Source organism: Ascaphus truei, chromosome 21 (assembly GCF_040206685.1).
Source record: "Ascaphus truei isolate aAscTru1 chromosome 21, aAscTru1.hap1, whole genome shotgun sequence".
Taxonomy (NCBI): Eukaryota; Metazoa; Chordata; class Amphibia; order Anura; family Ascaphidae; genus Ascaphus; species Ascaphus truei.
Window position 1 is genome coordinate 3,917,113 of NC_134503.1, and position 25,844 is coordinate 3,942,956.

At 57.2% G+C, this 25,844-nt stretch overlaps 2 protein-coding genes across 2 annotated transcripts in view; both read left to right on the forward strand.

The window, feature by feature from the left end:
* Nucleotides 1–5,871, forward strand: part of PIP5KL1 (phosphatidylinositol-4-phosphate 5-kinase like 1) — a 21,886-nt gene extending 16,015 nt beyond the window's left edge. The window contains 4 exon segments of the mRNA XM_075578512.1: nucleotides 1,628–1,683; nucleotides 1,773–1,885; nucleotides 2,286–2,448; nucleotides 3,430–5,871. Coding sequence (XP_075434627.1) covers nucleotides 1,628–1,683; nucleotides 1,773–1,885; nucleotides 2,286–2,448; nucleotides 3,430–3,871 — 774 coding nt within the window. The 3' untranslated portion in view covers nucleotides 3,872–5,871.
* A 1,699-nt stretch (nucleotides 5,872–7,570) lies between these two features.
* Nucleotides 7,571–20,432, forward strand: ST6GALNAC4 (ST6 N-acetylgalactosaminide alpha-2,6-sialyltransferase 4). Its single transcript, XM_075578513.1, has 6 exons — nucleotides 7,571–7,711; nucleotides 8,094–8,134; nucleotides 9,371–9,523; nucleotides 9,652–10,061; nucleotides 13,435–13,542; nucleotides 18,070–20,432. The coding sequence occupies exons 2-6, from the start codon at nucleotides 8,123–8,125 to the stop codon at nucleotides 18,263–18,265; spliced, it is 879 nt and encodes a 292-aa protein (XP_075434628.1). The 5' UTR covers nucleotides 7,571–7,711; nucleotides 8,094–8,122; the 3' UTR covers nucleotides 18,266–20,432.
* Nucleotides 20,433–25,844: the final 5,412 nt, after the last annotated feature.

Sequence of the window (25,844 nt, forward strand, 5' to 3'; positions counted from 1 at the left end):
TATCCCCCCCTCTATTCGCTCTCCCCCCTCTATTCCCTCTGCCCCCTCTATTCCCTCTCCCCCCTCTATTCCCTCTCCCCCCCTCTATTCCCTCTCCCCCCTCTATTCCCTCTCCCCCCTCTATTCCCTCTCCCCCCTCTATTCCCTCTCCCCCCTCTATTCCCTCTCCCCCCTCTATTCCCTCCCCCCCCTCTATTCCCTCCCCCCCCTCTATTCCCTCTCCCCCCCTCTATTCCCTCCCCTCCCTCTATTCCCTCTCCCCTCCCTCTATTCCCTCTCCCCTCCCTCTATTCCCTCTCCCCTCCCTCTATTCCCTCTCCCCTCCCTCTATTCCCTCTCCCCTCCCTCTATTCCCTCTTCCCCCCCCTCTATTCCCTTTCCCCTCCCTCTATTCCCTCTCCCCTCCCTCTATTCCCTCTCCCCTCCCTCTATTACCTCTCCCCCCTCTGTTCCCTCCCTCTGTTCCCTCTCCCCCCCTCTATTCCCTATCCCCCCCCTCTATTCCCTATCCCCCCCCTCTATTCCCTATCCCCCCCCTCTATTCCCTATCCCCCCCTCTATTCCCTCTCCCCCCTCTATTCCCTCTCCCCCCTCTATTCCCTCTCCCCCCCATTATATTCCCTCTCCCCCCCTCTATTCCCTCCCCCCCTCTATTCCCTCTCCCCCCCTCTATTCCCTCCCTCTATTCCCTCTCCCCTCCCTCTATTCCCTCTCCCCTCCCTCTATTCCCTCTTCCCCCCCTCTATTCCCTCTTCCCCCCCCTCTATTCCCTCTTCCCCCCCCTCTATTCCCTCTTCCCCTCCCTCTATTCCCTCTCCCCTCCCTCTATTCCCTCTCCCCTCCCTCTATTCCCTCTCCCCTCCCTCTATTCCCTCTCCCCTCCCTCTATTCCCTCTCCCCTCCCTCTATTCCCTCGCCCCCCCCCCTCTATTCCCTCTCCCCCCCCTCTATTCCCTCGCCCCCCCTCTATTCCCTCTCACCTCCCTCTATTCCCTCTATTCCCTCTCCCCCCCCTCTATTCCCTCCCCTCCCCCTCTATCTCCTCTCCCCTCCCTCTATCTCCTGTCCCCTCCCTCTATCTCCTCTCCCCTCCCTCTATCTCCTCTCCCCTCCCTCTATCTCCTCTCCCTTTATTTGTTTATATGTGCCTTTACCCCCTCCCTTATAAAAACTTAACCAGTGATTGGAGAGGAAGGTAAGGGGGGGCTGGTGCTCCCACAGGGCAGAGCCCACTATTCTTGGAGAATCACCGTATTCACCTCCTTAACCCTTCCCCTGCCGGTGCATTGCTAACCCCTGATTTACAACGGAAAGTTTTTTGGGGCGAAAATACGTAAAAGCAGCTTTGTGTTCTAGTTATGAGACGGAGCAAAGAATATATATATATTTTGCATCCTTATCTTACACTCTACTGCAAATCCTCAAGATTTCAATGTCAGAGAAACGTTCTTTGTGCGGATCCTACAAAAATACCAACAACCCTTAAAAGAGTTTAAATGAATGCTCCGATACAAAGAGACTCGGTCTCCCCCTCTCGGCGGCCTGGAGGGACAATGGCTTCTCGTCTCTATGTAAAGTACTCCTCCTGGTCCCACTAATGGTGTTTGTTTTCATTCCTCTTTCCTAGAAGTATTTTATCATCATGCAGAGCGTGTTCTTCCCCGACGAGCGAATCACAGGACGGTGAGAGGAAGTTTCACCCGCCCCCCCCCCCGTCTCCCGCTAGGGAAGGTCTCTGCTCTGTGTCGGTAATCTCCGTCTTGTCTGCACAGGTACGATATTAAGGGGTGCCAGGTTAGTCGCTGGACCGAGCCACAGCCGGAAGGAAGCCGCATGCTGCAGGTCTTCAAGGATCTCAACTTCGAGGGAAATGTTATCTGTCTGGGTAGGTTCATGTAGGTATGCTGAGCGTCTGTGTGTCTGTCCATCCCAGGGGCTATCGCTGGTCTTGCCTTTCCCATTGTCTCCCCACTCGGATGTGTGACTCGTCCATGGTCCTGTCACTCTCGCCTTCTTGCCTCACTCTTTCTGCCGACACCTGTCGGCACACTCTTCCCTCTGGATGTATCGCCCCATCTGCTCCATGTGAGTGCACACTCTCCGCCAGTCCTGCATCACTCCTCTTTGCTTCCTCTCTTCAAATGCATGAGGGCACTCTCCCCTTCAGCCCTCACTCCATCTTTCCCAAGTTCCATGTGAGTGCACACTCCCCACCAGCCTTGCCCCACTCCTCCTTTATCTGCTTTAGTCAGCGCACTGTCCATTCACTTCCTGTTTCCCCACAGACCAGCAGCGGCTCTGGCTGCTGCGCCAGGCAGAGCTGGACACTCGCTTCCTGCAGGAGCTGAATGTGTTGGATTACAGCTTCCTCGTTGGCTTCCAGCCACTGCACCCAGACGAAAAGTCACAGAGTTGGTCCCTGGCTAACCTCATCGTCCGGACCAAAAGGTGAGCAAGGACTGTACACCACAGGGAAGAGACAGGAGTCAAGTCAGAGCATGGGAATGTGTGCTGCTTACAGCAACAACCAACCTCATCTTTCTGGGAACATTGGCCGGTCTAAGGTCACCACGAAAGTACTTTTATTCTTCTTCCAAAGGTCAACTTGGCCGCCCATTGGAAACCAACCCGTAACTCCGAGATTTAGCCTACTCATAGCACCCAAGTGTACTAGTGCCACTGTGAACAAATGCTCTGGGGGCTTATTACAATGTATACCTAATCCCTTCTGTCACTCTTTGAATCTACAGGTGAATTATTATTTGCAAAGTAAACACACAAACACACACACACACACACACACACGTAGCTGATCAGCCTGTATTCAGCAGACCTAGAAAAAAGGAATATAAATAAATACATTTGTACTTTTAGGTGTTCTATAATCTTTGTGAGAAGGCCAATTACACAGATATGATGTTTTTAAGGTGGTTTTAACTTAAGTGAGGGCTGCCCCTTTAGGTCTCCGTTAAAGGAAACTGCCAACAGTCGATTCACCCATATAATTGTAAGCTCTCTGGGTCAGAGATTCCGATGTTTGTTATATTGTATTATAATTCTCTGTATTCTATTGTCTATTTTCTAAAGTGCCGAGTACATGTTGGCACTGTTTAGAAGATACAAATATACATTCATATGAGAAAATACCAAGCATAGGGACAATTGTATTCCTTTGCCTGTTCTTACCCAGAATCCCTAGCTGCAGTGGCGTGCACCGTTTGCGAAGTGATACTGGAGAAAGACAGACCAGTCTGTGACATGCAAATGCACCACAAGTGGTATTTTTATTAGCGGATTACTGAAATAATGGTGGCGAGTACTCAGAATATATACGGATTTCAATTTAACAGTGCGCCAGTGGCTATTTGCGTTTAAACCACATCAGAAGGTATCCAGGGTTCCAAATAACATCTGCTTTGTTATTGCTAGATCCATAAACGGGGCAGGCAGTCCCACCACTTCCAACTGTCCCTCGGTTCCCGGGACCATAGAGGAGGAAGGTGGCGGCGGCGGTTCCGTGGAACAAGGCGACGAAGAGACGGAGTTCAGCGGCGGCCCGGAGGTGGCTGCGGGTGGTCGCGTCCCCATCAAGAAGATCGGGCCGCAGTTCAGCACCGCGTCCGACGTGTCCGAGGTCATGGCCCAGAACCGCCGGCTGCTCCCCAGCTACAGGAACCCGCTGCACGTGATGGACGGGCCGGAGCTCCGATACTTCGTTGGCATCATCGACATCTTCACGGTCTACAGCTGGAAGAAGAGGCTGGAGCATTTGTGGAAGAGCATGCGGTATCGCGGGCAAGAGTTCTCCACCGTGAGCCCTTCCAGGTACTCCCGGAGGCTGTGCCACTGGATGGAGATGCATACAGCGTGACCCTTCCTGGCGCGCGCGTCAAGCCAAAGTCCCGTCCCGATGCGGACCTTCCCATTTTTATTTCGTGACATTAGAAATTGGATTTTGACTTTTTCTAACCGCCCGCTTCGCCTTAACGGTTTTGAAAGTTTAAGACGCGCTGTTTACAACAAACGTTAACACGTTATTATTAGGAAAAAAAATTCACGCGTAGCCATGTTTTGGCGAAAAAAGGCTTATGAAAAGAACAGGAAAACGTGCGTTTACAAAATAAAATAAAAAAAACGTACGTGGCGATTGGGTGTAGAAAAGCCGAAAGAATGAGGGTTAAGGAGAGAGAGCAGATGCAATTCAACAACGCGAAGAGCAAGCAGGACGCCGAAGCCCGTCCTTGATGGGTAGACTTGAACGCCGTTTCCATCTGTCGCCAGGAGGCGGCGATCTGTCTGCGGATACGGCGAGTGAGATATCCCGGGCAGACCAGCGGTGATCAACTGCAGTCCTCAAAACCAAACCCCCCCCCCCCTCCCCAACAGGTTTTCAGGATATCCCTGCTCCAGCACAGGTTGCTCAACCACAATGGCTGCACCATCTGTGCTGAAGCAGGGATATCCTGAAAACCTGACCTGTTGGGGGGGCGGGGGGGGTCTTGAGGACTGGAGTTGAGCCCCTCTGGTGAGTGGTTATTGCAGTGCACTGGTGATGCATTCACCCCCACAAGCCTTTATAATAATGTCCGCTTGTAGGGCACATTGCCTGTAAGAAGCGTGTTCAGTAATTCTCACGTTAACCCTCTTTCTGCAGGAAGGGCCGGCAGAGTAATGCTCTTCCAGCAACTAAGGCATTAAGCGCATGATAATAGATAACAAATGCATGAACAAGGGCATGGCCAACTCCAGTCCTCGAGGGCCACCAACAGGTCCGGTTTTCAGGATATCCCTGCTTCAGCACAGGTGGCTCAATCAGTGGCTCAGTCGAAGACACAGCCACCTGTGCTGAAGCAGGGATATCCTGAACACCTGACCTGTTGGTGGCCCTTGAGGTCTGGAGTTGGCTACCCCTGAGCTTGGCCAGAATACCACTTTGGTGGATCTTTGCAGATAATGCTTCCTGCCGCTCCGCTACTCACTATGCAACTTCCTCTCGCACGCCTTGGAAACAGATCGCCCTTTAGATGTTGACAGCCGTAACCTGTTAGATACTATAGAAAAGGAAATAACGTGCACACCAGGTATCCCAAAAGCGCCCCAAACGCTCTATACAGCATTGGCAGTGGGTGCTAATTAGATGTCACTCCGATTTGACGATGGGAGCAGCACAGCTGGGATGAAACCAAATCGTAAAACTGATAATGGGTATTGAACCTCGATTGCTGTAAACGCCCCCCCTTCCTCTCCCCCCAGAAATCGTTGTTTAACGCGTAATGTTAGTATCTCGCTTCCTGCGCATGTCCTGCTATTAAAAAAAATATATATATATATTTTTTTTAGTGCTATAAAATAAATAAAAATCTGATTTTCCTAATCTGGAGCTCCTGATGTAACCGCAAACTAGCACGGGGCCCTGGGGAGAGCTCCGTTTTTATCCTCCCAAACGCCTCTCTCTCCGGAAGAGTGTACCAGATTTTTAAAAGAATAGCTTTGGAAAGGACAAGAAGTAAAAAAATAAAATGCTGCTATTGACAAGAATGGAAGGTCACGGCGATCGAGGTTCGATAGCCGTTATCGGAGCTGCGTGTATCATATCCTCTTTGCTATGCTTTATCCTTTATCAAACCTTAATATGCACAAGGGCAGCGACTCTGAGGTTTCAGCGCAGAGATTTGTGTTCTGCTTTTCAAACATGTTTACCTTTCTGCTGCCTTGAGAAAGATCCGCTTGGCAGGGAGGGGTTAAAATGGCTGCTTCCACTGATAAGATATATTTATTATATTATGCTGTATTTGAGGCCTTATTGTAATGCGGCTGAATGTGTGTTGGCTAGGTGAGACTGACTCAAATAAACAATTATTTATGAACATCTCTATCTGTGTAATGGTGTGTGTGTGTGTGTGTGTGTGTGTGTGTGTGTGTGTGTGTGTGTGTGTGTGTCATTCAGTTTGTATAATTGTGTATGCCTGGTATAGTGTGTGAGTGTTGTGTTTTGCATGGCAGCTTGGATATAGGGCTTGTGAATTTTGTGTTGGGCTCTCGCACTGTGTGCTATGTAGAACAGCAAGTTGTGCTATTGTCATTCTTGTTGTGTATTGGTTGTTTGTGTTGGCAATTGATGCACATCACAATCATGTTGTGTGGGTAGGTTTGTGCTTTGTGCATTATGCTGTGTATGTATGGGACTGTGCTATGTGTATCATGTTGTGTGTGTAAGGTTGTGCTGTGGATGTGTGGGATTGTGCTGTGTGTGTACAGTTAAAATAATATTGGAAGTAGACAGCACTCAATGAAAAAAACAGGATAGAACGTATTATATATTAGACCACAGGTACTTCCCTCTCCCTTAGGCTGCGGCCACCCTGCCGCTGACCACGCGGTGCTTGGCGAGGTTACTTCTCGCAATGTACATTTTTCCGTCCCCGTGTGCTCGTGTGCGGCACACGCTCACCCACGCTTGGCGCTTATATAAACAAAAAAAGTGACTTTGAACCGCGCTCAGGTTGCCAGCAACGCCCCCGCGAGCGCTTGCGAACTAGCGCGGACACCCGGCGCTCATTCTTGGAGAGCTGGTGACGTCACCGCTCTCCAGGCATGAGCGCGGTCAGCGCCAGCGTGTCCGCAGCCTAACTCCTAACCTGCAAACACACAGCACGGAGAAAAAACTCAAGCAGCAAATGAGGGGTTAAGCATGTTGTCATGCTGTGTGTGGAAGGCATGTGTTGTCATGTGGTGTGTGTGTGTAAGGGTTGTGTTGTCATGTGTGTGTGTGTAAGGGTTGTGTTGTCATGGTGTGTGTGTTTGTGTGTGTGTGTAGGATGTTTTTTCATGCTGTGTGTGTGTAAGGGATGTGTTGTCATGGTGTGTGTGTGTGATGTTGTCATGGTGTGTGTGTGATGTTGTCATGGTGTGTGTGTGATGTGTTGTCATGGTGTGTGTGTGTGTGATGTGTTGTCATGGTGTGTGTAAGTGTTGTTGTCATGCTGTGTGTGTGTGATGTGTTGTCATGGTGTGTGTGTGTGTGTGTGATGTGTTTTCATAGTGTGTGTGTGTGATGTGTTGTCATGGTGTGTGTAAGTGTTGTTGTCATGGTGTGTGTGTGGGTGATGTGTTGTCATGGTGTGTGTAAGTGTTGTTGTCATGCTGTGTGTGTGTGATGTGTTGTCATGGTGTGTGTGTGTGTGATGTGTTGTCATAGTGTGTGTGTGATGTGTTGTCATGGTGTGTGTGTGTGTGTGTGTGATGTGTTGTCATGGTGTGTGTAAGTGTTGTTGTCATGCTGTGTGTGTGTGTGTGTGTGTGTGTGTGTGTGTGTGTGTGTGTGTGTGTGTGTGTGTGTGTGTGTGTGTGTGTGGTGTGTGTGTGTGTGATGTGTTGTCATAGTGTGTGTGTGATGTGTTGTCATAGTGTGTGTGTGTGATGTGTTGTCATGCTGTGTGTTGGGATTGCTGTGTTGTCATGCTGTGTGTGTAAGGGTTGCATTGTCACTGTGTGTTAGGCTTGCTGCGTTGTCACTGTGTTTTTGTGGGGTATTGTCCCGTGACTGAGACACGCTGTGCGGGGGGCGGGCCCGGTGTTTCCGGGGCGGGGGGCCTGTATCCCCGGTGTGGGCTGGAAGCAGAGTCCGGGCGGGGTGAAGCCTGTGCGGGGAGAGCGCTGTGCCAGGCCCCGGTGTGCGCGGTGCCCGGAGGCCTCACTCCCCGTGGCGCCGGTATAACCAGCGGGACCGTTATGTGATGGGAAGCGGGGCGGGGCCGGGTCTGTGTGTGTGTCTCTGTATGTGTGTGTGTGTCTCTGTGTGTGTGTGTGTCTCTGTATGTGTGTGTGTGTGTGTGTGTGTGTTTCTGTGTGTGTGTGTCTGTGTGTGTGTGTCTCTGTATGTGTGTGTGTGTCTCTGTGTGTGTGTGACCTGTAACACCCCCAGAGATCCCAGCTCTGCCATTGTGTGTGTGTCTGTGTGTCACTGTCTGTGTGTGTGTGTGTGTGTGTGTGTGTCACTGTCTGTGTGTGTGTGTCTCTGTGTGCGTGTGTCTGTCTGCGTGTGTGTCACTGTCTGTGTGTGTGTTGACCGGACCTGTTTTCTCTGCCTCCAGGCCCGCAGGCTCTCTCTGGCTGATGAAACATGAAGATCTTGGTAAGCCATTCCCGAGCCTGCTCCTGGGACACTTGCGCATTCCGCGGCACGCATTCCGCCATTCCGCGGCACGCATTCCTCCATTCCGCGGCACGCATTCCTCCATTCCGCGGCACGCATTCCGCCATTCCGCGACACGCATTCCGCCATTCCGCGGCACGCATTCCGCCATTCCGCGGCACGCATTCCGCCATTCCGCGGCACGCATTCCGCCATTCCGCGGCACGCATTCCGCCATTCCGCGACACGCATTCCGCCATTCCGCAACACGCATTCCGCGGCGCACATTCAAGCAGCAAAACATGAAAAATCCTGTTTAAAAATAAAAAAAATCAGTTCTGTAGTTTTAGATAATACCGTGTGCATTTTTTTTAAATCTCTAGCTCCATTTTTTACTTTTTAATATATTTATACACTTCCTCTTTTGAAACTGACTCTGACATGCACCTTTTTGAGCTCTGCCCTTTGGCACCAAAGTATCACAAACAGATCTGTTGCTGTGTTCCAAACAGCAGACTGTCTATTACTCTGAAAGCTGTAACAATGTGTTACACTTGGTAATATAATGTTACATATCAGCTGCCTCATTTCACAGAACACAGCGCGAAGTTAGGAGGCGGCCATTTAGTTAGGGACAAAATCAGGATTTTTACAGATTTGTAACAAGAGCACCAAACGATTGCAAGGCCTAGGTAGTCTAGTGTTTTCTTTACTTGTAGCCCACCCTGTCCTTATCAGAAAGCCGGAGAGGGGCTTTGCCTGTGCAAACTCTTGTTGAACACACGCACAGTGACGTCAGACAATAGGGAGCAGCCCTAGGAAATCAAACCCCTCTTTAACATGCCACTGCCACCCTACACTGGTCCCAGGAGGGACTGACCCCTTAACATGCCACTGCCACCCTACACTGGTCCCAGGAGGGACTGACCCCTTAACATGCCACTGCCACCCTACACTGGTCCCAGGAGAGACTGACCCCTTAACATGCCACTGCCACCCTACACTGGTCCCAGGAGGGACTGACCTCTTAACATTACACTGGTCCCAGGAGGGACTGACCCCTTAACATGCCACTGCCACCCTACACTGGTCCCAGGAGGGACTGACCCCTTAACATGCCACTGCCACCCTACACTGGTCCCAGGTGGATCTGACCCCTAACATGCCACTGCCATTATTACACGTTGGCCCCGGAGTCGTTGCCCAGTTGAAGTGTTTTGCTTGATGTCCTTGCAGGCGCGGCGGGTGTGTGTGGGAGGCCTGCTGCTGTGTGCTGTGCTTTGGCTGTGCTGGGTCAGCGTGAGCCCTGGGGAGCGAGCTGACCGAACCCCCTCCTCTTTACCCCGCATACTGCAGCTGGAGGGGTACAGCCGGCTCCCTGATGGAGAGGTCAGTGGTGACAGGTCCTTTTCTGCGGTCAAGCGTCAGTGCACAGACTATGGATCTATAGCATGAGCGCTGGACGCTTTCCATTGACCCCGGTCTTACTTCTGACCTATCCTTTTCTGTCCCCATAGCCACTGGTCAGGTCTCCCTGTGGAACGTGTGCTGTGGTGTCCAGCTCCGGCCAGATGCTGGGGTCCGGCTTGGGGCCCCAGATCGAGCAGGCAGAGTGCGTCCTGCGCATGAACACAGCCCCCACGCTGGGATACGAGGCAGACGTGGGCACCCGCAGCACCCTGCGCGTCATCTCCCACACCAGCGTCCCCCTACTGCTCCGCAACCAGACCTACTTCTTGCAGCACTCGCTGGACACTGTGTACGTGATCTGGGGACCCCCGCGGCAGATGGACACGGAAAAGGGCATGACGTATCACGCCCTGCTGCAGTCCAAGGACAGACACCCCACCGCGCAGATCTACACACTGACGCAGGACATGATGGCGCATTGTGACCAGGTCTTCCAGGATGAGACGGGCAAGAACCGGTCAGTCTGTGCCTCACCCCTGCGCTTCCCCCATGCGCCTCCCCCATGCGCCTCCCCTCTCTGATGTGTGTGACTCTGCGGTGCTTCTCCAGTTTTGTGCATGCGCTCCTGTTTCTGTTGCGTTTCAGTGAGAGGTTTCCCTGTATACCCCTGTGCCCGGGCAGGGAGAGGTTTCTCTGTATACCCCTGTGCCCGGGCAGTGAGAGGTTTCCCTGTATACCCCTGTGCCCGGGCAGTGAGAGGTTTCCCTGTATACCCCTGTGCCCGGGCAGTGAGAGGGTTCCCTGTATACCCCTGTGCCCGGGCAGTGAGAGGTTTCTCTGTATACCCCTGTGCCCGGGCAGTGAGAGGGTTCCCTGTATACCCCTGTGCCCGGGCAGTGAGAGGTTTCCCTGTATACCCCTGTGCCCGGGCAGTGAGAGGTTTCCCTGTATACCCCTGTGCCCGGGCAGGGAGCGGTTTCCCTGTATACCCCTGTGCCCGGGCAGGGAGAGGTCTCCCTGTATACCCCTGTGCCCGGGCAGTGAGAGGTTTCCCTGTATACCCCTGTGCCCGGGCAGTGAGAGGTCTCCCTGTATACCCCTGTGCCCGGGCAGTGAGAGGGTTCCCTGTATACCCCTGTGCCCGGGCAGTGAGAGGTTTCCCTGTATACCCCTGTGCCCGGGCAGTGAGAGGTTTCCCTGTATACCCCTGTGCCCGGGCAGTGAGAGGTTTCCCTGTATACCCCTGTGCCCGGTGCAGTGAGAGGTTTCTCTGTATACCCCTGTGCCCGGGCAGGGAGCGGTTTCCCTGTATACCCCTGTGCCCGGGCAGTGAGAGGTTTCCCTGTATACCCCTGTGCCCGGGCAGTGAGAGGTTTCCCTGTATACCCCTGTGTCCGGGCAGTGAGAGGTTTCCCTGTATACCCCTGTGCCCGGGCAGTGAGAGGTCTCCCTGTATACCCCTGTGCCCGGGCAGTGAGAGGTTTCCCTGTATACCCCTGTGCTCGGCAGGGAGCGGTTTCCCTGTATACCCCTGTGCCCGGGCAGTGAGAGGTTTCCCTGTATACCCCTGTGCTCGGCAGGGAGCGGTTTCCCTGTATACCCCTGTGCCCGGGCAATGAGAGGTTTCCCTGTATACCCCTGTGCCCGGGCAGGGAGAGGTTTCTCTGTATACCCCTGTGCCCGGGCAGTGAGAGGTTTCCCTGTATACCCCTGTGCCCGGGCAGTGAGAGGTTTCCCTGTATACCCCTGTGCCCGGGCAGTGAGAGGGTTCCCTGTATACCCCTGTGCCCGGGCAGTGAGAGGTTTCTCTGTATACCCCTGTGCCCGGGCAGTGAGAGGGTTCCCTGTATACCCCTGTGCCCGGGCAGTGAGAGGTTTCCCTGTATACCCCTGTGCCCGGGCAGTGAGAGGTTTCCCTGTATACCCCTGTGCCCAGGCAGGGAGCGGTTTCCCTGTATACCCCTGTGCCCGGGCAGTGAGAGGTTTCCCTGTATACCCCTGTGCCCGGGCAGTGAGAGGGTTCCCTGTATACCCCTGTGCCCGGGCAGTGAGAGGTTTCCCTGTATACCCCTGTGCCCGGGCAGTGAGAGGTTTCTCTGTATACCCCTGTGCCCGGGCAGTGAGAGGGTTCCCTGTATACCCCTGTGCCCGGGCAGTGAGAGGTTTCCCTGTATACCCCTGTGCCCGGGCAGTGAGAGGTTTCCCTGTATACCCCTGTGCCCGGGCAGTGAGAGGTTTCCCTGTATACCCCTGTGCCCGGGCAGTGAGAGGTTTCCCTGTATACCCCTGTGCCCGGGCAGTGAGAGGTTTCCCTGTATACCCCTGTGCCCGGGCAGTGAGAGGTTTCCCTGTATACCCCTGTGCCCGGGCAGTGAGAGGTTTCCCTGTATACCCCTGTGCCCGGGCAGTGAGAGGTTTCCCTGTATACCCCTGTGCCCGGGCAGTGAGAGGTTTCCCTGTATACCCCTGTGCCCGGGCAGTGAGAGGTTTCCCTGTATACCCCTGTGCCCGGGCAGTGAGAGGTTTCCCTGTATACCCCTGTGCCCGGGCAGTGAGAGGTTTCCCTGTATACCCCTGTGCCCGGGCAGTGAGAGGTTTCCCTGTATACCCCTGTGCCCGGGCAGTGAGAGGGTTCCCTGTATACCCCTGTGCCCGGGCAGTGAGAGGTTTCCCTGTATACCCCTGTGCCCGGGCAGTGAGAGGTTTCTCTGTATACCCCTGTGCCCGGGCAGTGAGAGGTTTCCCTGTATACCCATGTGCCCGGGCAGTGAGAGGGTTCCCTGTATACCCCTGTGCCCGGGCAGGGAGCGGTTTCCCTGTATACCCCTGTGCCCGGGCAGGGAGAGGTTTCTCTGTATACCCCTGTGCCCGGGCAGTGAGAGGTTTCCCTGTATACCCCTGTGCCCGGGCAGTGAGAGGTTTCCCTGTATACCCCTGTGCCCGGGCAGTGAGAGGGTTCCCTGTATACCCCTGTGCCCGGGCAGTGAGAGGTTTCTCTGTATACCCCTGTGCCCGGGCAGTGAGAGGGTTCCCTGTATACCCCTGTGCCCGGGCAGTGAGAGGTTTCCCTGTATACCCCTGTGCCCGGGCAGTGAGAGGTTTCCCTGTATACCCCTGTGCCCAGGCAGGGAGCGGTTTCCCTGTATACCCCTGTGCCCGGGCAGTGAGAGGTTTCCCTGTATACCCCTGTGCCCGGGCAGTGAGAGGTCTCCCTGTATACCCCTGTGCCCGGGCAGTGAGAGGGTTCCCTGTATACCCCTGTGCCCGGGCAGTGAGAGGTTTCCCTGTATACCCCTGTGCCCGGGCAGTGAGAGGTTTCCCTGTATACCCCTGTGCCCGGGCAGTGAGAGGTTTCCCTGTATACCCCTGTGCCCGGGCAGTGAGAGGTTTCCCTGTATACCTCTGTGCCCGGGCAGTGAGAGGGTTCCCTATATACCCCTGTGCCCGGGCAGGGAGCGGTTTCCCTGTATACCCCTGTGCTCGGCAGGGAGCGGTTTCCCTGTATACCCCTGTGCCCGGGCAGGGAGCGGTTTCCCTGTATACCCCTGTGCCCGGGCAGGGAGAGGTCTCCCTGTATACCCCTGTGCCCGGGCAGGGAGCAGTTTCCCTGTATACCCCTGTGCCGGGCAGTGAGAGGTCTCCCTGTATACCCCTGTGCCCGGGCAGGGAGCAGTTTCCCTGTATACCCCTGTGACCGGGCAGGGAGCGGTTTCCCTGTATACCCCTGTGCCCGGGCAGTGAAAGGTTTCCCTATATACCCCTGTGCCCGGGCAGGGAGCAGTTTCCCTGTATACCCCTGTGCCCGGGCAGTGAGCGGTTTCCCTGGGCATGTTATGGGGTGCATGGAGACGTGTTGGTGTTTCCTAGTAACGTCCGTTCTCTGACCGCAGGGCGTTGTCCGGCACCTTCCTCAGCACTGGATGGTTCACAATGATTCTGGCCATGGAGCTGTGCGAGGAGATCTCTGTGTATGGGATGGTCAGCGAGAACTACTGCAGGTACGGAAAAGGGGGGGACGGACAAACCGAGAGCAAGGAGGGACGCTGGGAGACGGGGAGGGACGCTGGGAGACGGGGAGGGACGCTGGGAGACGGGGAGGGACGCAGGGAGACAGGGAGGGGCGCAGGGAGACGGGGAGGGGCGCTGGGAGACGGGGAGGGGCGCAGGGTGACGGGGAGGGACGCAGGGTGACGGGGAGGGACGCAGGGAGACGGGGAGGGACGCAGGGAGACGGGGAGGGACGTAGGGAGACGGGGAGGGGCGCTGGGAGACGGGGAGGGGCGCAGGGTGACGGGGAGGGGCGCAGGGTGACGGGGAGGGACGCTGGGTGACGGGGAGGGACGCAGGGAGACGGGGAGGGACGCTGGGTGACGGGGAGGGACGCAGGGAGACGGGGAGGGACGCAGGGAGACGGGGAGGGGCGCAGGGAGACGGGGAGGGGCGCTGGGAGACGGGGAGGGGCGCTGGGAGACGGGGAGGGGCGCTGGGAGACGGGGGAGGGGCGCTGGGAGACGGGGGAGGGGCGCTGGGAGACGGGGGAGGGGCGCTGGGAGACGGGGGAGGGGCGCTGGGAGACGGGGGAGGGGCGCTGGGAGACGGGGGAGGGGCGCTGGGAGACGGGGGAGGGGCGCTGGGAGACGGGGGAGGGGCGCTGGGAGACGGGGGAGGGGCGCTGGGAGACGGGGGAGGGGCGCTGGGAGACGGGGGAGGGGCGCTGGGAGACGGGGGAGGGGCGCTGGGAGACGGGGGAGGGGCGCTGGGAGACGGGGGAGGGGCGCTGGGAGACGGGGGAGGGGCGCTGGGAGACGGGGGAGGGGCGCTGGGAGACGGGGGAGGGGCGCTGGGAGACGGGGAGGGACGCTGGCAGACGGGGAGGGACGCGGGGAGACGGCAGACGGGGAGGGACGCTGGCAGACGGGGAGGGACGCGGGGAGACGGCAGACGGGGAGGGACGCGGGGAGACGGCAGACGGGGAGGGACGCGGGGAGACGGCAGACGGGGAGGGACGCGGGGAGACGGCAGACGGGGAGGGACGCGGGGAGACGGCAGACGGGGAGGGACGCGGGGAGACGGCAGACGGGGAGGGACGCGGGGAGACGGCAGACGGGGAGGGACGCGGGGAGGGGCGCGGGGAGACGGGGGAGGGGCGCTGGGAGACGGGGGAGGGGCGCTGGGAGACGGGGAGGGACGCTGGCAGACGGGGAGGGACGCGGGGAGACGGCAGACGGGGAGGGACGCTGGCAGACGGGGAGGGACGCGGGGAGACGGCAGACGGGGAGGGACGCGGGGAGACGGCAGACGGGGAGGGACGCGGGGAGACGGCAGACGGGGAGGGACGCGGGGAGACGGCAGACGGGGAGGGACGCGGGGAGACGGCAGACGGGGAGGGACGCGGGGAGACGGCAGACGGGGAGGGACGCGGGGAGGGACGCGGGGAGACTGCAGTCGGGGAGGGACGCGGGGAGCCGGGAAGGGACGCGGGGAGACGGGCAGTGGGAAGGGACGCGGGGAGACGGGCAGTGGGAAGGGACGCGGGGAGACGGGCAGTGGGAGGGGACGCGGGGAGACGGGTAGTGGGAGGGGACGCGGGGAGACGGGCAGTGGGAAGGGACGCGGGGAGACGGGCAGTGGGAGGGGACGCGGGGAGACGGGCAGTGGGAAGGGACGCGGGGAGACGGGCAGTGGGAAGGGACGCGGGGAGACGGGCAGTGGGAAGGGACGCGGGGAGACGGGCAGTGGGAAGGGACGCGGGGAGACGGGCAGTGGGAGGGGAGATGGGCAGTGGGAGGGGACGCGGGGAGACGGGCAGTGGGAAGGGACGCGGGGAGACGGGCAGTGGGAAGGGACGCGGGGAGACGGGCAGTGGGAAGGGACGCGGGGAGACGGGCAGTGGGAGGGGAGATGGGCAGTGGGAGGGGACGCGGGGAGACGGGCAGTGGGAAGGGACGCGGGGAGCCGGGCAGTGGGAAGGGACGCGGGGAGACGGGCAGTGGGAGGGGACGCGGGGAGACGGGCAGTGGGAGGGGACGCGGGGAGACGGGCAGTGGGAGGGGACGCGGGGAGACGGGCAGTGGGAAGGGACGCGGGGAGACGGGCAGTGGGAAGGGACGCGGGGAGACGGGCAGTGGGAGGGGACGCGGGGAGACGGGCAGTGGGAGGGGACGCGGGGAGACGGGCAGTGGGAGGGGACGCGGGGAGACGGGCAGTGGGAGGGGACGCGGGGAGACGGGCAGTGGGAAGGGACGCGGGGAGACGGGCAGTGGGAGGGGAGACGGGCAGTGGAAGGGGACGCGGGGAGACGGGCAGTGGGAAGGGACGCGGGGAGACGGGCAGTGGGAAGGGACGCGGAGAGACGGGCAGTGGAAGGGGACGCGGGGAGACGGGCAGTGGGAAGAGATGCGGGGAGACGGGCAGTGGGAGGGGACGCGGGGAGACGGGCAGTGGGAAGGGACGCGGGGAGACGGGCAGTGGGAAGAGATGCGGGGAGACGGGCAGTGGGAGGGGACGCGGGGAGACGGGCAGTGGGAGGGGAGACGGCAGTGGGAGGGGACGCGGGGAGACGGGCAGTGGGAAGGGACGCGGGGAGACGGGCAGTGGGAGGGGAGACGGGCAGTGGGAGGGGATGCGGGGAGACGGGCAGTGGGAAGGGACGCGGAGAGACGGGCAGTGGGAATGGACTCGGGGAGACGGGCAGTGGGAAGGGACGCGGGGAGACGGGCAGTGGGAAGGGACGCGGGGAGACGGGCAGTGGGAAGGGACGCGGGGAGACGGGCAGTGGGAAGGGACGCGGGGAGACGGGCAGTGGGAAGGGACGCGGGGAGACGGGCAGTGGGAGGGGAGACGGGCAGTGGGAAGGGACGCGGGGAAACGGGCAGTGGGAAGGGACGCGGGGAGACGGGCAGTGGGAGGGGACGCGGGGAGACGGGCAGTGGGAAGGGACGCGGGGAGACGGGCAGTGGGAGGGGAGACGGGCAGTGGGAAGGGACGCGGGGAGACGGGCAGTGGGAAGGGACGCGGGGAGACGGGCAGTGGGAAGGGACGCGGGGAGACGGGCAGCGGGAAGGGACGCGGGGAGAAGGGCAGTGGGAAGAGACGCGGGGAGACGGGCAGTGGGAAGGGACGCGGGGAGAAGGGCAGTGGGAAGAGACGCGGGGAGACGGGCAGTGGGAAGGGACGCGGGGAGACGGGCAGTGGGAGGGGACGCGGGGAGACGGGCAGTGGGAGGGGACGCGGGGAGACGGGCAGTGGGAGGGGACGCGGGGAGACGGGCAGTGGGAGGGGACGCGGGGAGACGGGCAGTGGGAAGGGACGCGGGGAGACGGGCAGTGGGAGGGGAGACGGGCAGTGGAAGGGGACGCGGGGAGACGGGCAGTGGGAAGGGACGCGGGGAGACGGGCAGTGGGAAGGGACGCGGAGAGACGGGCAGTGGAAGGGGACGCGGGGAGACGGGCAGTGGGAAGAGATGCGGGGAGACGGGCAGTGGGAGGGGACGCGGGGAGACGGGCAGTGGGAAGGGACGCGGGGAGACGGGCAGTGGGAAGAGATGCGGGGAGACGGGCAGTGGGAGGGGACGCGGGGAGACGGGCAGTGGGAGGGGAGACGGCAGTGGGAGGGGACGCGGGGAGACGGGCAGTGGGAAGGGACGCGGGGAGACGGGCAGTGGGAGGGGAGACGGGCAGTGGGAGGGGATGCGGGGAGACGGGCAGTGGGAAGGGACGCGGAGAGACGGGCAGTGGGAATGGACTCGGGGAGACGGGCAGTGGGAAGGGACGCGGGGAGACGGGCAGTGGGAAGGGACGCGGGGAGACGGGCAGTGGGAAGGGACGCGGGGAGACGGGCAGTGGGAAGGGACGCGGGGAGACGGGCAGTGGGAGGGGAGACGGGCAGTGGGAAGGGACGCGGGGAGACGGGCAGTGGGAAGGGACGCGGGGAGACGGGCAGTGGGAGGGGACGCGGGGAGACGGGCAGTGGGAAGGGACGCGGGGAGACGGGCAGTGGGAGGGGAGACGGGCAGTGGGAAGGGACGCGGGGAGACGGGCAGTGGGAAGGGACGCGGGGAGACGGGCAGTGGGAAGGGACGCGGGGAGACGGGCAGCGGGAAGGGACGCGGGGAGAAGGGCAGTGGGAAGAGACGCGGGGAGACGGGCAGTGGGAAGGGACGCGGGGAGAAGGGCAGTGGGAAGAGACGCGGGGAGACGGGCAGTGGGAAGGCACGCGGGGAGACGGGCAGTGGGAGGGGACGCGGGGAGACGGGCAGTGGGAGGGGACGCGGGGAGACGGGCAGTGGGAGGGGACGCGGGGAGACGGGCAGTGGGAAGGGACGCGGGGAGACGGGCAGTGGGAGGGGACGCGGGGAGACGGGCAGTGGGAGGGGACGCGGGGAGACGGGCAGTGGGAGGGGACGCGGGGAGACGGGCAGTGGGAAGGGTGCAGAGGAACACGCATAGTTAAACAGACAGACACCTCCGATCGAGACACATCGCACCAACGGAGTTTGGTTTGCCCCTCCCTCGTTCCCTCTGCAGAGAGAGGTCACGACCCCCCGTGCCTTATCACTACTACGAGAAGGGGAGGCTGGACGAGTGCAGCATGTACATGATGCATGAAAGAGCGTCGCGAGGAGCTCACCGCTTCATCACGGAGAAAGCCGTCTTCTCCCGCTGGGCCAGGAGGAAAAGGATTCATTTCACTCATCCCTCCTGGGGGGCCGCGGGGGCATGAGGGGGCGAGCGGCACCACCACTGGGCATCTCAAAGGACCTTCCGGTGCGGAACAACGTGCCACAGGCCCTCCAGCTCTGACGGGGTTAACCTGCCCGATATATTGTATAGGGCTGGCAAAGTTATACAGCACTGCCCCAAAGAGCTTACAATCAAATCTGTGAATACCCGCGAATACCCGCCGTGCAGGTGAAGCAGGTCAGCCGGCCCAAGAGCTGTTTGGTGGATCTGGGCCTAAGCAAGTCTGGCCAGTCTGATATGGACCTGCCAGATATCATGGCACATTGCACCGGTACAAATGCAGAGAGACCTTTTGTAGCCTTATACAGGGCTGAACATACCGATGTAACGGCCATTGACGCCGACGGTTAAGGAATTGACGCACTTGTTATTTGGCGTTAATGGGTAATAACGGTTGCCCCCTCTGTACACAGACTTTTTATCTTTGGAGCAGGGGGGGCTCAACTCCAGTCTTCAAGCCCCCCCCAACAGGTCAGGTTATCAGGATATGCAGCTTCAGCACACGTGGCTTAATCAGAGGCTCAGTCTTCGACGGTGCCTCTAATTGAGCCACCTGTGCTGAAGCAGGGATATCCTGCATGTATGTATTGTGATCCCGCTGTCGCGTTGCAAGATCCTGTGTCCCAGATTAAGGCAGGAAACTCTATATTTCTTTATATGGGATTTATTTACAGGGGTTAAATAACACAATAATAGGCCCATCGTCCCATTAAGGGAAAACAAATCATAAAAATAAAGCCTACTCCTATCGGGAGACTTTCTAAGCATCAGCATAAGCCTCTCTGATTGTCGTTGGCCAACTTAACTGGTTCTCAGCTTTAAATAACCCACCGGTTAGCAACAATATCAATAGTCCTTTGGCACCCAAATATTCATTATTTAGTCCTTATCTGTGTTGGTGCTGTAGGGAAATCCCTCCCACGAAAGTCCAGAAAATCCCTCTAGATCCACCTGCTTCCACTGTAGTCCTTGTTTCTTCCTGGATGTGCCACCCAGGCAGTCCCAGCATGCTCTGGGACCAACGTCCAGCAAGTCTAGGGGACTGTGCCAGCTAGCTTTCTCTTGGCTGGGGAGAAGTCACTCTCCCCCTTCTCGGGGGAAAGCGGTCTCTCTGTGTGTGCAGTTCTCTCCTGCTCACTCGGGAGACTTAGCTGATTTTGCTGCACCTGCAACAAGCCTCTCCAGGGGAAGTTAACTCCCTGTAGGCTGGAAAGCATCCTAGCTGCACCACGCCAGCCCATACAGTGACTGTATCACAATATATACACACCTACCTACACCTGCTCAGCTGCACACCTACACGTGTGTGTGTATATATATATACTGTATATGTGTGTGTGTGTGTGTGTGTGTATATATATGTGTGTATATATATATATATATATATATACTCTATTTATTAGAGCGGGAGGAGTTTGATTTCTTGCGGCTGCACCCTTATGTGTGATGTCACAGAAAGGCCGAGGTCCCAAATGGGCCTGTCGTCTACATAACGGTTGCTGTGCCTCTAGGGGGTGCATGCTGTTGCTGGCTTTCCTTCCCCCCTCCCCCAACCACGAGGTTTGTTAGATTCGCGCGTCAATGGGGGGAGGGGGTACTTGCGCGGGGTATTTAAACCCGGTGCAGGCTGGTAGCTCCTCATTGAATTTGTTTTTTTGTACCCCAGTGAGAATGTAATGTTGTTGTGCTATGTCTAACCATATCTTATGAATCTGTTATCAGATCCATCGTCACCGCTTCAGCGGAACTGTCAGGCCAGTCACCGTAGGGACGCCGTAAAGACCCGAAATGGGGCTCCACCTGATGCGGATGGGCCGCCAGGTAACGGTCCCCCATGAAAAGATGGTGCGGGCTGGAGGCGCCGACGCAGGCGGTCGGGCGCGGTACCCCTGAAACCAATCTTGGGTAGCTGGGCGCTATCCTATGCGGGTAGGCCCAGGCGGCCCTGATAAGGGGGACTTAGGGTGAGCGGATGACGGGGTGGTTGAGTGTCTCTCCCGGTGGACGGTAGATTAGGGCGGGTGGAGGAGGGCTCATGCCGGAAGATACCGAGAATAGGGATGACCAAGGACTCAGATTATGGCTGACGGTTATTTTCAGGTATTGTTAAAACAATAAAGCTGTGACCAATTTATACTTCCACAAAACTGTCGCCTCCGTTTCTTAACTGGGTGTATAAGTAACCACCCGGTAGGCACTCGAAGCCTTTGTGTGATGTCACTGTGTGATGTCACTGTGTGATGTCACTGTGATGTGCATGCATAGCCAGAGCCCCTCCCCCCCCTCATCTGTATTGGTTCTCTGATAAGGACAGGGGGTGAAATAAGGGGAAAGAAAACACTCCAATGTCACAACACTCCCCATTGAGCGGCCCCTAACAAATTCAACTGGCCGCCTACGGTATGTGTGAGTGCACCTCTAATATTTGAAGAACCTCACGTTTATGGGGTGAGATAGGGTCAGGAATAGGGTGATAAAGAGCATACGATGAGCTAATTCAAAAGTACCTGGGAAAACTGTTTTTACACAGAACAAAGTGTGTCATTGCGATGGGTCATTTTGGATACAACACAATCTGGTGAAACCCAGTAATGCTGCAGCACGCACACACAAACACACACACACACACACTAACATTTCCTTCCCAATTTAAGTGTAGTTACAAAGTCTTTACTGGTTACCCAAACGTTTCCGTGTTAATGACCCTCCCTGGGCTTTTTATATTTGAAGAAAGGTTGTTTATTAAAAAAAAAAAAAAACACTTTTTTTTTTTTTTTTTTAAATCTTATCTTATAATATCTATGGTTTGTCCAAATAAAAAAGGTTTCACCTAATACTGAAGTACTTGTTTTTTTTTAAATTTTTACAGGAACACTTAAAATATGGCCACCATCGGGATTCTATATAATGTTATATGGACGTGGGGGCCTGGTAAAGTCATTCAAATCTGCTTGGGATAGAAACGAGGATTTCCTCTGAAAGAAAGCCAGGGTTTTTAGTAGGGGGCAGCGAGGTCTCCCTCCCCCCCCCCCCCCCAGAGAGGTGAAGGGGTCCTCTTCCATCTGTTTGTAGGTTTATACCTCGCCCCTGATCACAGCTGCCTTAGGCTAAGTCCCCGCTGGCGCTGAGCGCGCTCACGCTTGGAGAGCGCTCCAAGCATGAGCGCCGCGTGTCCGGCTTGTATGCGCACGCAGGGGGGGGGGTGGGTATTTGAGCGCGCGGCTAAGTATAGATTTTTTGTTTACTTACGCGCCGATCGTGGATGAGCGTTGCGCACGAGCGCCGCGCGCACCACATGAGCGGGGACTTGCATATATCTATATATGTAATTCCGCGCCGCGAGCGCCGCCCGATCAGCACTAGCAGGGACTTAGCCTTAGGAATGAGCATCTCCTGAGCGTGGACAACGCGTGGCTCTGCAGCTGGCTACCCAAATGGGCCAGATCTGAAAACCCAACGAGGAGCAGGCAGGAATAGGTCATTTTGGAGACCATTAAAGATTTCACAATGATTATACTTCGGTCATGTGCCGGCATTTATACACTTGAATCTCTGACGACTCAGGAGATTCCTTCCCCCTCCTTGTCCCTCTCTCCCATCTCCTCTTGCCCCTTCTACTCCTTCCCACTCCTCTCCTTTACCTTCCACCTCTCTCCCCTTGCCGCAGCGCGTTCCCCGCAGGTCTCGCATACCCACGCGGATCCTGAGTCCCTCCTATGATCCTCCCCGCTCCCTCTCTCCCGCGGTGCCCGCATTACCTTCCCCTGTGGTGGCACCCGTCCCGTTACCTCCTCCCTGCGTGGTGCCCGCAGCGCAGCGTTCCGCGCGCCTGGGGACGCGTCTGGTGCGTGCGCTCCCTCAGCCCACGAAGGGCACGCGCACACGCTCCTCCGCTGGTCTCCGTGACCCACCTGCTCCCTCCTCTCTGCCTCTGCATGCCGTCTCGCGGTCGCAGCTCACGGGCACGTTCCTTTTCTGTGGGCTTCGTGCTCCTCCTGCGTCCTTCCCTTGCTCCGTGCGGTCCCTCTCTGTGTTGCAACCTGTGCGCGCGCATCCCCAGCTTACAGAGGGCGCGCGCACATGCTCTTCTTATTCTGTTCCCCATGTCTCCGCCTCCCAAGCCCTCCAGGCCATTCCCCTGACTGCCCCTTCTGTCTCCTTCTCTTCTCTCCCTGTCCTATCCCTGTCGTCTCCCACTTCTCTCTCTACTCCTCCCCTCTCTCCTATTGGTATGCCCTCCTTTATAACCCCTGTCTGTCCACTTCTTCCTCGCTCTGCATAGTTCCTGTTTCCCTGTGTGTACCTGACCTATGCTGTGCTCCCTCTCCGTTCCTGTGGTTTCCTGCACCTGTGTTATCTTGGATTTCCCTGGCTTTGACCCCTGCTTGTCCTGGACTACTCTGCTCTCTGGTAACCCTTTGAACCCTGCTACGCATACTACTTCGCTTACCTCTGGCTTCCTAGGACCTGGCTTATACCTTGACGATTCTAGCCTCTGGACTCCTGAACATTGGCACACGGACACGACCATTTTTACGGACATTCCCAAGTATACTCTAACAACTCTTCCAACAGGCCCAGCAACGCCATACCACACTCCGGGCTTGCTCCCACTGCTGTGGGTGTGTGGTATCATACCGTTCCCACCTCAGTACTGGGGTCTAGCCAGGTCTGCGGGCATACAGGCGTGACAGTATCGTATATTTATATTACTTTGGCTTACACATGAGTTGTAGGGTGAAAACTGCACTTCTCTGCCTGAACAACGACAAGAGCAAGCAGCCCAAGCCAGCCCTCTGTGCCCTCTGCCCCCCTCTGGACAGGCTATACGGGCACTGCCACCTCGTAACCCCTCCCCCCCTACCATTGTGTGATGGATGAGCTGTCGGCTCCCCCTTCTTCCCCCCCCCATGACCTTGGTTACCCCCCCCCCCTTGACCCTGTTTACCCCCTACCCTCCCCCTCACTCATGACCCTGGTTACATTTGTGTCCCAGGCCCCACTGGTCCAAGGGTCACTCCTAGGCCCTTCCGTGGGGCATATTTGGCCCCCAGGGTCGCCCGGTTGAGGGGCCCTCGTGACGTGTTCCGGGATACGGGCTGTCTAGCTCCGACGTTGGCGTGTCTCACATCACGTTCTTCCTAGTGGAAAACTACCGGATACTTTCACAATGAAATATGTGGGTGGGAAGGAAACGCAGATTGTGGCCTGGCAGGCTAGAGTTTAACCCAGGGGGGGCCAACTTCAGTCCTCAAGGTTAACCAAGAGCTCAGGTGTTCAGTGTATCCCTGCTTCAGCACAGGTGGCTCCATCAGTCCTTGCTTAAGCACAGCTGGCTCAATCAGTCCTTGCTTCAGCACAGCTGGCTCAATCAGTCCCAGCTTCAGCACAGCTGGCTCAGTCAGTGGCTCAGTCTTCGACTGAGCCACTGGTTGAGCCAGCTGTGCTGAAGCAGGGATATCCTGAAAACCTGACCTGTTGGTGGACCCTTGAGGACTGCAGTTTGCCACAGCTGGCCTTTAACCCCTTCACTGCCAGAGGGGACGGGCAGCGCATAGCTGTGTTCCCAGAAGTGGCAGGATTACAGCCCTGGCGTCCAGCGACTCACGGGGTGGGTGGGGGAGGGGAGGATTCTGGGAATGTTCCTTTAGCTCTGTGATCCTGAAACTGTTTTTCATTGTCGGTCACACCGTGTTCTGCGAATGAACCTGCTGTCAGAGGCGCGAGAATCTCCTGAGCGTGGCGGCGGCGGCGTTCGTAACGTGCGGCTTTTCTTTGGGTCGGTCTTGGCATGGCAGGGGTGCGAGGGGGGCTTAATCTAAATACTGTGGTGCTCTAGGTATGTATATCTTTACTTATTTACCGGGCCGGATATCTAGAAATGTCACTTTGCAGACATTGGGGGTACACTCACGTGGTCCCGGTTATAGAAAGATTGATGTATGTATGTCATGGTTTAATTAGCGCTAACCCCGCGGCTATACTGTGCGGCTATACTGCAACATAGCGCATAAGTGTCAGAAGGGAAATATTGGGAGACAGGCGTTCCTGTTCTGAAGAGCTTGCAGTCTAAGTGGTGTGGGTGACAGTATGTGTTTGAAAACAGTAAGAGAAATGTCTTTCTGACACGTTTGCAGCTCGGGCACTCTGGCAACCAGAGAGTTAAAAAAAAAAAAAAGGAGGGGAACCTGTAATTTTAATTAAAAAGTAGTGGTGCTGGGTACCCATAGCGCTATTACACCGCGCCCGCGGTGGGAAGGAATGCAGCGCTATTCACGGGGTTTAGAGGTGCCATGACGTTCTGCCCCGAAGAGCTTGCAGTCTTATTTTTGCAGCCCACGGCAGCGGGCGGTGCAGCGGGCGGGTGGATTTCCATTTATATGGGAGACTTAAGGAGACGGAAATGTGTCTTCTATCTGCCACCTCCAGGCCTGAAGGGGTTAACTGTGCGTCTGAAAAATACACAAAGGGGTTTAGAATAAAACTGCGGCGCGGGGTTCCCTCCTCATACCCCAGATATTGGTGCTTCCCAATCTATTTTACACTGTGCTCCCCCTACTAGGAAATATTTGTTCTGCGAACCCCTAATGAATAAATCTTATCTCTGACTCGCCAGACTCTCGCTAACATAACTGTGTCCGATCCCAGGCAGTATATAGTGTCCTGAGCGCGTGGAGGGAACACGCTTAATAATCCCCCAAACTGTGTGACCGATCCCAGGCAGTATATAGTGTCCTGAGCGCATGGGGGACGCACATAATAATCCCCTAAACTGTGTGTCCGATCCCAGGCAGTATATAGTGTCCTGAGCTCGTGGGGGACGCACATAATAATCCCCAAACTGTGTGAGCGATCCCAGGCAGTATATAGTGTCCTGTGCGCGTGGGGGGGGGGACACACATAATAATCCCCCAAACTGTGTGAGCGATCCCAGGCAGTATATAGTGTCCTGAGCGCGTGGGGGGGACACACATAATAATCCCCCAAACTCTGTGAGCGATCCCAGGCAGTATAGTGTAGCGTGGGGGGAAAAAATGTCAATTGCTGAGGGAGCTCCCAAAGTCACGCCCCAGAATGCCTTGCTGCTGTGAATGCAAAGCATTGTGGGCAGCGACTTTGGAAGCCCCTGCTTTAATTGATGGCTATACCACCCTGGTTAAGGTGCTGTTTAGGGCCTTACACATGCTCAGGAACCCCCTATACTGCATGGGATCCACAATTACATTGTTTTGGGGGGCAAACTCCTTGGAGACCCCACACAAACCACCTGTTAGGATTCAATGCTCTATAGGTCACCCTATAATACCCCTGGCATTGGATGTAACGGGTATATACAGGGCATCTCTCCTCCTAATGGTAAAATAGGTATGTGCCAATCTAATCGCCCGTCCTTCATACGGTTATCTCGGTGTGCGGATAGCGGGCGTTCCCCGGATTAGAAGGGCGCGCTCTGATGCTGCTTTCTTATGGGATGGGGAATGTAAAAGCCTGAGCTGTGCTCAGAGAATCCCCTCCCAGTGAAAGGGGTGTCTGGGACAGTTCTGCCTCTCTGAGAGGGG